The sequence below is a fragment of the Sus scrofa genome, chromosome 4 (genome assembly GCF_054392235.1).
Source record: "Sus scrofa isolate SSC_HxYL_T2T_F1_AM1 chromosome 4, Sscrofa_HxYL_maternal_Yorkshire_Landrace_v2.0, whole genome shotgun sequence".
Lineage (NCBI taxonomy): Eukaryota > Metazoa > Chordata > Mammalia > Artiodactyla > Suidae > Sus > Sus scrofa.
This window is the reverse complement of record NC_139386.1, coordinates 54,786,548-54,797,500: the sequence shown is the minus strand read 5'-3', so window position 1 is coordinate 54,797,500 and position 10,953 is coordinate 54,786,548. Positions and strand designations below refer to the sequence as shown.

The following is a 10,953-nucleotide window of genomic DNA, read 5'->3' as shown; positions in this document are numbered from 1 at the left end:
AGAGAGAGGTATTTTGAATCTGAAGACATACCTTTCTCTTGATGCTTGATACAGTTCATTATTAAGTTTAATGGTTGGCAAGGATGAGAAATCAGAACTCTTATGCTCTGCTGGTGAAAATGGTACAGCCACTGTGGAAAATTGTCTGGCAGTCATTCAACAGAGTTACCATGTGACCCTACAATTCCACTCCTAGGTATATGCCATGAGAAGTGAAAACATAGATTCACACAGAAACTTGTGCATGAATGTTTATAGCAGTATTGTACACAATAGCCAAAAAGTGGAAACTACCCAGTGTCTTATCAACTGCCGAATGGATAAATAAAAAGTGGTATGCCCACACAGTGGAATATTATGTGTCAATAAAATGAGTGAAAATACTGATAGATGCTACAACATGGATGAACTTTGAAGGAATGCTAAGTAAAAGAAGCTAGTCACAAAAGCTCATATGTTGTATGAATCCATTTATATGACATGTCCAGAATAGGCAAATCTGTAAAGACAAAGATCAGTAGTAGCCTTGGTCTGGTGGAGAGGAGGTGGAATGGAATACAAGGGTGACTGCTTAATGGTGTGGGGATTCCTGGGAGTTCCCGTCGTGGCGCAGTGGTTAACGAATCCGACTAGGAACCATGAGGTTGCGGGTTCGGTCCCTGCCCTTGCTCAGTGGGTTAACGATCCGGCGTTGCTGTGAGCTGTGGTGTAGATTGCAGACGCGGCTCGGATCCCGCGTTGCTGTGGCTCTGACGTAGGCCGGTGGCTACAGCTCCAATTGGACCCCTAACCTGGGAACCTCCATATGCCGCAGGAGTGACCCAAGAAATGGCAAAAAGACCAAAAAAAAAAAAATGGTGTGGGGATTCCTTTTGGGATAATGAATACGTTTTGAAATTGATTGTGGTAATAGTTGCACAACTCTGTTAATATATTGAAACTATTGAATTGTGCAGTGTAAATGGGTGATTTATATGCTGTGTGAATTATATCTCATTGAAACTTGAAAAAAGTCAAATGGTTCTCAGGCATTAACAATAACCCTTTTGTATTGTTTCTTCGTCTATCAGTGAGAAGAGTTTGAGTTGCACAAGAAGCACAACTCTGTTTTTATTGATTTATACTACTTGTTAAGTATATTCACTAGTGATTATCATGTTTCTGTTAGTTTCTAGTGCCAAACTAAAAAGAAAAAAGAACTGGTTTGGAACAGCAATATATACAGAAGTAGTTGTAGATGGAGAAAGTAAGAAAACAGCAAAATCCAGTAGTTCTTCTAATCCAAAATGGGATGAACAGCTAACTGTGTAAGTATCTGGTTTAAAGAATGTAAAATTTTCCAGAGAGTGTGCTTCTGGGAATGTTTTTCTGGTGGTGGTAGTGTTTTTTGTTTCTTTGTGGGTTTTTTTGGTAGGATGACCTCAAAGTAAGGAATGCTATTTTTTGGTGTGACTAGACAATTTTAAGTGTGAAAAAAATTGGTTGATTTTATTTGCTTTAGAGATGAAGCATAATAATCCTTGCTTTCACTTTATAAACCAATATTTTCCATATAGCCATATTTTCTCTTACTGTCTCATAAAAAGAAATAGAGTGGAAAATTATTTTGCATTTCTGAAGTATAATTTTATAAATTTGTTTATAGTAAAAGTATTATAAAAATGCAGTCAATTGTCTTAAATCTTTAGATATTTGTTGAGGTAGAAATAGTTTATGATGAAGTCTTTTGATGTGAAGACTTTTGATGAATTGCTGGCTTTGGTTTGTTAATTATTTAAAAAATTAATCTGATTATTAAAGTCCTAATGTACTTGAAAGTAAATATTGTTTTCATTTATAATTCAGATAGTTTAATATTTCATATAATATTTTCTCCTCAAACTGAATTCATGGCTTTTTAAAATTATTGAAGTAAATGTACGCACCTATATTTTTGTTACAATTTTACTCTTGCAGAAATGTGACCCCACAGACTACTTTGGAATTTCGAGTTTGGAGTCATCACACTTTAAAAGCAGATGCATTATTAGGAAGAGCAACAATAGATTTGAAACAAGCTCTATTAATACACAATAGAAAATGTAAGTTTTTTGTTATAATCTTTTCTTTAAAAGTTTATTTTAGACACATTGAAAAAATATCCTGAAGCAAAAATAATAGTTTTGTGTTTATAAAGGAGAACTTCATTTATTGCCTGTGATTGCTTTTAAGTTTATAACATAAGGAAATATTAATCCTGGCATTTCTGTATCCAACAAATTTATACAAAATAATCCCAGTCATCTATGAGTATACCCTGTTATCAGTGATCATCTACTTGAAAATCTGAAAAAAAAAATTATTATCTGAATCTACTCTACTCTGTTTTTTGGCCAATAACAATTTTGATTGTACAAAATAAATTATAACTCTTAAATTTCCTTGTTTATTATGTAACGAGCTCATTATTTAAAAATATGGATAATATAGAAAATCATAGAGGAATATAAAAACTATAATGTTTACTGTCCAAGGATAACCACTCCTAATAATTTGATCTCCTTTTCTTGTTCATAGAAAACAAACCAATGCTTTTTTCTTTTTTGTAGCTATAGGTTTATCCTCTTTTTTTTTTTTTTTTTTTTCATTTAAGGATATAATATGAGCATAACCATTCTACGGTATTAAATTTTTTAGCCTAGGGATTCTTAAAGTAGTCTAAGTAAGCTTCAGTTATTTCTAAACTTCTGATCATTCATTGTATGCAAAAATTTGGGGGTATATATAGAAATATTTCTAATCCTGACTAGAGAGTTCATTGCTCTTATCAAATTCTCAGAATATTGTGTGATCCAAAGAATATTAAAATCTGGAGTTCTAGTTTATGGATTAACTGATCTCTTGTTATTTGCTATTTAGGCAGTTTCAAATAGTTCATTCAAACCAATACTACTGTAAATCTTTATGTTCATCTTATTTCCTTAGAAATTTTCTTATTTCTAAAAGATGTATTAGGTTAAGAATTAAAAAGCTTATTTTTAAACTAAATCAATTTTTTATAAGTGTTTTGTTTTGTTTTTTGTTTTTTATGCTTTTTAGGGCTATATCTGCAGCATATAGAGGTTCCCAAGCTAGGGGTGTAGTTGGAGCTGCAGCTGCTGGCCTATGCCACAGCCATAGCAGCTCAGAATCCCAGCTGCATTTGCAACCTACACCACCACAACTCATGGCAACACTGGATCCTTAGCCCACTGTGTGAAGCTAGGGATAGAACCCACATCCTCATTGATACTAGTTTGGTTCATTGCTGCTGAGCCACAACAGGAACTCCTGTTTTGTTTTTAACAAAAAAAAATTCCACATATAACTGAAAAATCTGTTTTTGGTGTAATTTTTGGCCATAAGAAGGTATGAGTCAAGAAAATGTAAAAGCCATACTAATTTTTATGTATACTGATTTTTTTTTTAATTTTCTCTTAGGAATTGAAAGTTTAATTCTTTGCTTTGTCATGGCTTTTGGTCATTCATTTCATCTTGGTTACAGAAATAAATAGTAGATCTTAAAAGCGTGTAATACCTTGTTGGGTCTGATGGGACTGGGTTTTTTACTTTTTTCTGGGCTCTATGGCATTATTTCTGTAAAAATATAATAACTCAGTTAACCTATGTTATTTCAGAATTGAATATTTGGTTTCACCTGTTTATCTGCTATTTCTGCCCTGGATTAAGCATATGCATGGGGCCTCTTTTAGTACAATTATCATTTCTCATACTCTCACAACCCAGAGGTGATAATTGCTAATATTTTGATGAATTTTGTCTACATGTATATTTATATAATAATTGGAATCATATTCTGCTTTTTTCTCTTAATGTTCTATCATATGCCTTTCCCGGTATATTTTGGTGGTATTCTTTGAAAGCTAATTTTAGTAGTTTCATAATGTTTTAGCACTTACTGTGTTTTTTAAACCATCCTCCTACTGTTGCCATTTAGATTGTTTCCAATTCTGTTGTATTAGATTGTGCTGAACCTTCATATGAAGATTATAATTGCTTTCTATACAAAGATTATAATATTTATCTGCCAAAATGATCTTGTAGGAAGATTGTAATACTTGGAAATGAAACTCTTTTAAATTGTATAAACTTAAAGTTATTGCTTATGATTTAATTGAGCAGAATATGCTCTGTGGAAAAATAAAGTTTTATAAACATTCACATATAGCTGAAGTGAGTGGCTTCAGAAATTGTAGCAATAGCAGCATCCTGTATACTCTAGGCATTATTTCAACTTGTATCTTCACAAGGTCTTCCCTGTGTGTGTTTCTGTGTCCAAATTTCCTCTTCTTAAAAGGACACTTGTCATATTGGATTAGGGCCACTTAATTACTTTTTTTTTTTTGTCTTTTGTCTTTTTAGGCCACACCCATGGCATATGGAAGTTCCCAGGCTAGGGGTTGAATCAGAGCTGTAGCCACCAGCATACACCACAGCCACAGCAATGTGGGATCCTAGCTGTGTCTGTGACCTACACCACAGCTCACAGCAATGCTGGATTGCTGACCCACTGAGCAAGGCCGGGGATCAAACCCTCATCCTCATAGATGCTAGTCGGGTTTGCCAACCGCAGAGCCACAACTGGAACACCTTAATTACCTTTTTTTTTTTTGTCTTTTGTCTTTTGTTGTTGTTGTTGCTATTTCTTGGGCCGTTCCCGCGGCATATGGAGGTTCCCAGGCTAGGGGTTGAATCGGAGCTGTAGCCACCGGCCTACGCCAGAGCCACAGCAACGCAGGATCCGAGCCAAGTCTGCAACCTACACCACAGCTCACAGCAACGCCGGATCGTTAACCCACTGAGCAAGGGCAGGGACCGAACCCGCAACCTCATGGTTCCTAGTCGGATTCGTTAACCACTGCGCCACGACGGGAACTCCCTTAATTACCTTTTTAAAGATCCTGTTTCCAAATATAGACAGCTTCTGGGGTCCCAGAGGTTAGGACTTAAAATGTATGACAGTGGGATAGGTGTGAGGTGGTGGGGGGAACACAATTCAGCCTACAACAAAAGGAAAGTAAATTAATTTCAAGAAATTAAATCCATGATGATAGAATCATAGTACTTTAAAGGCAGAAGAAACCTTTGAGCATAGATCCCAGGCACTCATTGAGTAAATAACTTAATCTAAATGACTTGCTGAAGAACAGAAGTAATTACAGAGTTTTGGCTAGAGCACAGGTTTTCTTATTCTTAGTTGCTTAATATTGAGTAAAAGTAATAGAAAATTAATATGGTTCTAAAAATACACTCATACTTGGTAAAATCCTTGGGGGCCTTTGATTCAGCCTCTTGGTTTGGCACTTGGACATTGTCTGTCTTCAAATTTATGAGGCTAATTCTTCCTATACTAAGAGGCCTTGACATTTTCTTCTCATAAATTCATGTTTTTATGTATTGCTTATCCTGATATTTTTAGGGTAAGAGCGGAGGATTAATTCATTTGAATAGGTATTTCTTCTGTATTTGAGGATAGTTACTTATTTAGCTTTCGTGGTGAAATATGAGTTGTTACCAGCCATCCATCGCCTTAAATAAAGCCCACACCTAAACTAACATGAAACCATTTTATTATCCCAGTAAAAATCCAACTGCAGCTTACTAGAGAAATGCTTTCACTTTTTCATAAATAAATCCTAGTGATTCTGCAAGTCCTTAGCCTTCATTTGTTTCCTGTAATAAGCCTAGTTGGATGGCATCAAAACCCATGTAGTCCTCTAATACATTGTCTCAGAATGTTGTGGATTTAAGCCTTCATTTGCACCTGAGCCTTTAGTTATGTGTTCAGATCACTTGAACACCATTCTAAATTATGGAAATTATTTAATTGGCTCTGCAGAGATATGTGCTGTCTTTGGCTCTTTTTCTTTATGTCACTAGCACTAGATAGTGTTATCTGAAGTCTTCCGCTCAAACCTACTGTTCTAAAATTGCAGAGGAAAAATCCCTCTATTGTTAAGGATAAACAAAACCAGACACTAACTAAAGTGATAATCACAGATTTTAATCAGTAATATACTCTTGCAATAAGGAAGAGGGTCCAGGTTGGTCTGATCTCAAAACTTAAATTATACAGAGGTAACTGGGCCTTTCAAAGGGAGATCAAGGGAGTAGAGGGGGTGGTGAATGGAAGCCAGATAAATCAGGCCAGGGTCGATCAGTGTAAATGCAAGTAGGCCAGCTTCTCTGCTGGTTTAGAATTCTGTTCTCCTGCAGAGACTGAGACCAAGGCCCTGTCCTTCCTGATAATATTTTGGAGGAACGGCTTTCAGGTCCTTGACACTCCTGAGTAGAAGACACATGTACATCTCAGAGGGAAAGAGGAAGGATCCACCATTAATAATCCACCCTTCTTAATAAATGCTCTTAGAAATGGTGGTTGGGGACATATCAGTGATGTTGTAACAACCAGCAAATTCTTTCAGGGTAGACTAGGGTCATCCTTGAATTGTTAGAACTATATTAGTGTTTACTAAAGTCTCTTAATATTGGAAGGAGTGGGGTAGATGAAATCTTCTGTGCTGAGAGTTTGCAGTTTTTATTTATTTATTTTTGTCTTTTTTAGGGCCACATCTACAGCATATGGAGGTTCCCAGGTTAGGGGTCTAATCAGAGCTCTAGCAGCCGGCCTATACCATAGTGAGAGCAACGTGGGATCCAAGCTGCATCTGTGACCTACACTCACGGCAACTCCAGATCATTAACCCACTGAGCAAGGCCAGGGATCGAACCCACAACTTCATGGTTCCTAATTGGATTCATTTCCGCTGTTCCATGATGGGAGCTCCAGTTTGCAGATTTTAAGGCCAAGTTTGAGGCCTAGTTGAGAAAGATGCCTGAGAGGAGCCTGACTAGAGTTTGGTCAAGGAAAAGATCTTTTTCATTGTATTCTTGGTGAAAAGTCTAAAGGTAGTGCAGCTAATTCCAAGGTTGGCATGAATACAGAACTTTATATTTCAGTTTTGAAACTGACAGAGTCGCTTTAGACACTCCAAAGAGGAGTCACATGGCTGTCTTTCAAATACTGGAAATTACACTGAGGATTTTTCTTTTTTTTTTTTCTTTTTTTTTTTTTTGATGTAGGTAGCTTTTGTCAAAAAATATATTTTGCAATCCATTAAGATCAAATTGAATTATGTCAAAAATGATTTACAGTGAAAAATTATCTCTTTAAATCACATGGTAGGAAAACACAGTAGTGAAATGTGTTATTTATGATAGAAGACAGAGCATAGTCAAATAATATTAGAAATTTTGCTTTTGGTCTTGTTTACTTAACTAATACGAGTTATTTGTTTAGTTTATTACTAAGTCTTAAGTTCTCTTTTTACAATTCACTTAGTATCAACACAAACTAAGATATTTTAAAGCCAAGTTTTGAACAAGTAATATTTTCAGAACTGGTGGTATAAATGCAGTTCTATCTTTAGAAAGGTTTTTAGCATTGAAATTATTAGGGCAGAGAGAATGACCAGGTTTAAGCCTCTAGCTATGCATAGCTGTCTAGTTGCCTTCCTAAAAAGTTATATGATTTGTACACAAAATGTAGCATATGAGAGTGCCAATTTGGAAATATTTGCCACACTGGTAGATAAATATTTTTCTTATCAAAATATTTCTTTAATTATTAGTAACATCAGATATTGATTGTATTTTATCATTTGTGATTTTCTATAATCTGTGCATTTTTAAAAATTAGGTTGTTCCTTTTTTCCCCTCATTGATTTATAAAAGCACTTACTATTTTTTCCCAGTTAATCATTTCCCTCTTTATTTTTTTATCCTGTTTTGATTTATAGAACTATAACATTATTTCAGTCATTACAGTTTATTCGTTTTTCATTGTTATTATTCTCAAAGAATCCTTTCCAGTCTTTAGTTATCTAATTTTCACCCACATTTACTACTTTATTTTTACTTTAATTTCTTATATAAATTCTGAAATTTATTTTGTTGCATGACAGGAAGTGGGAACTTTGTGAGTTATTACGTATTGACTCATGATGTAATGGAAAGACCTAAGATTCAGAAAACCCGGTTTTTCTTGGGACTGTTACTCACAAGCATTTGTAACCTAATGCACTTGTTGCTTTCTAAATTTCTGTTACAAGCATATCTGTGTGCATGTTGGCCAGCCTCCACAGTGGCCCTTATGCATCCCTACCTTTTGCTGTTTCATACATTTGTGAATTCCCTTCCCACATTGAAGCTTAGATGGCCCGTGTTACAGGTAGGACATGCAGAAGTGATGGTGTATGACCTCTAAGACTTGCTCAGTGAAGATACTTCAACATTTGCCCTGGAAGCTTAGAAACCAGTCACCATTGTGAAGACTTGACAAGCCCTGCAGGTCTCAGGTGGAGAGGAACTGAGGCTTGTTCTCAGCAGACAGCACCTGCTTGTCAGCTGTGTGTAAGAGCTACCTTTTAGGCAGATTTCCCACCCCTCCCAAATTCTTGGCCAACAGAAACCATGACCAATAAGGAGTGGTTATTGTTATTTTAAGTGACTAAATTTTAGGATAGTATGTTACTTAGCAATAGATAATACAGTGTGCAAGCAGTGTTTAAAAATAGCTTCAGAATGCAATTCTGAGCTAAATCTAATTTTGTAAAGTGCCATGAAAACCAAGATTTTTGAAGATCTTTTGTTTTTTGTAGGGACAGAATATGTTTTTAACAAGTCCATGAAGAAAGGATAAATTATCTAGTCATATATGTAGCTTCTTAGAGACTCAGGTTCAGATTGTTCTGTGGTCCAATTAAAACTACGGGGGAATGTCTAGGAGGTAGAGAAAAATCAGCTGCTGCCTTGTAAGCTTCCTCAGGATAACCCTATCTTTATTTTAAATGTTAAGTACCTTCCTTCTGTCAGAGACTGAGAATACATCACTGAATTAGATGAGCAGGATCTCTGCTCTGTTGGAGGCTTCAGTTTAGTTGGGAAGGTGGACCCTCCTCCCCCCAAATTCTGGTGTAAGTCCATTGAAGGAAATCAGTGAAGTAGAGATAGAAAAGAGGTCTACTTTAGGTTGCTCAGACTTTATCCTACTTTGCCAGAGTGCAGTATCTGGCACAGATTAGGCATTCACATATTGAATGGATGAATATGTCTGCTTATACTGAAATAGAATAATACCCTCATATTCTGCCTCCTCACACCCTTCCACACACAGATGATAATTATTTATGTGATAGTCCTCCCAATTGTATGACTCAGAAATGTTATATCCCAGTCTTCCATGTTTAAGATTGTGAAAGGCTAGAGGTTATAAATAACCTTCCATTGCAGAAAAATTAGGTCCTGGATGGGACAAGTTTTTGTGGCATTGATGATTTTGCAAAGAGATAAGGATGGTCTCCAAAGGCTTCCCTTCTTCCAAAAAAAAAAAAAAAAAAAAAAAGTAAAGAAAACCTCATGAACAGAATAGAATAGTGGCTGGTACTAAGCTCAATTTTCAGGATACTGAGCTTTTGGCTGACAGCCAGAGAGGGGAGCTGAGCTTGGACTTCTGTAGTCTAGACTACAGAATTAGAAATAGACCCTGCCCATGCTAAAGCCTTAGTTTATTAACCCTTAGGTTATTATCAGAGAGTGAAGTTGTCATCAAAGGTTATTACAAATTTTAAGAAGCTATCCATGAGCAGAGGTTGGCAAACATTTTCTATAAAGGGCCAAGTGGTAAATATTTAGGCTTTGCAGACCATACTATCTCTATTGCACCAGCTCTTCATGTCTTCCGTTGTAGTGGGAAAGTAGCCATAGGAAGTATGTAAATGAATAACCATGGGCTGTGTTCAAATAAAACCTTATTTACAAAAACTGGTTACGAGCTAGATTTGACCTATGGTCTATATAGTTTGCTGACCCCTGGAATAGAAGGTGGAGTAAAGGATAATGGCTATATGTTTTTGAACACTGATGAAAAATAAATCCATGGATTCATAATACCTGAAGCAAGATGATTAAAAAAAAGTTATGCCTTCATCAGAGTGAAATGCATGATATCAAAGACAAAAAAGTAGCTATAGAGAAAAACAGATCTTTTGCAAAGATTTATAAATTAGATTTGCATAGTCAGCAGTTATAGTAGAGAAGATAGTGGAAAAATATCTTTAAAGAGTTGAGAGAACCGTTATCAGTGTAAAGTTACGTGCCCAACAGATCTTTCAAGGATGGGAATCCAGACATTTACAGGTAAAAAAATGAGAGAATTTACCATGAAGAGACCCACTCTAAAGGGATTTTGAAAGGCTATTCTTATTCTTAATTAATTCTTATTCTACTCAAACAGCTAAATATTGTAAGAACAAATGCTAAACCTCCAAATTTCAGATACTTTTTTTTTGCCTTTTTTGGGGGCTGCACCCACAGCATATGGAAGTTCCCAGGCTAGGGGTCACATCAGAGTTGTAGCTGCTGGCTTGTACCTCCAGCCACAGTTAACACCAGATCCAAGCCACGTCTGCGACTTGCACCATAGCTCACTGCAACGTCAGATCCTTAACCCACTGAGTGAGGTCAGGGATCAAACCCTCTTCCTCATGGATGCTAGTCGGGTTCGTTACCACTGAGCCACAACGGGAACTCCCCTGATACTTTGAATAGAGAAGGGTGACAGAAATGAAATAGAATGGTCAGTATATATTGTTAGCATCTAAAGCTAAAATTCATGCTTTAGTAGGATTTTTTTTTTGTACTTTGATATTTCCTCTAGTTTCTGTAACTGCTTTTATTAATGTTGATTTTGTGAGTGGGAATGAGGTTTATGGTAGTGCAGATGGCTGTGATAAGTATTCTACAAGGTTTTCTTTATTACATAGTTCTTAAATTTTTTGCAAAGGATTGCTGTCTAGCAATTAATGGTTCCATGCTTTTTTGTCATTTCTGTGCTTGCATAATTAGTATGTTTAT

The 10,953-nt window shown here is 35.9% G+C and overlaps 1 protein-coding gene across 22 annotated transcripts in view; it reads left to right on the top strand.

The window, feature by feature from the left end:
- Nucleotides 1–10,953, top strand: part of WWP1 (WW domain containing E3 ubiquitin protein ligase 1) — a 139,021-nt gene that overhangs the window by 45,138 nt on the left and 82,930 nt on the right. For all 22 annotated transcript variants that reach the window (XR_014843031.1, XR_014843033.1, XR_014843032.1 and 19 more), the window contains 2 exons: nucleotides 1,169–1,307; nucleotides 1,957–2,081. Coding sequence is in view for 17 of the 22 variants with exons in the window: in XM_085021123.1 (XP_084877249.1) it covers nucleotides 1,169–1,307; nucleotides 1,957–2,081 (264 nt within the window). In the remaining 5 variants the exon portion in view is untranslated. The remainder of the gene's footprint in view (nucleotides 1–1,168; nucleotides 1,308–1,956; nucleotides 2,082–10,953) is intronic.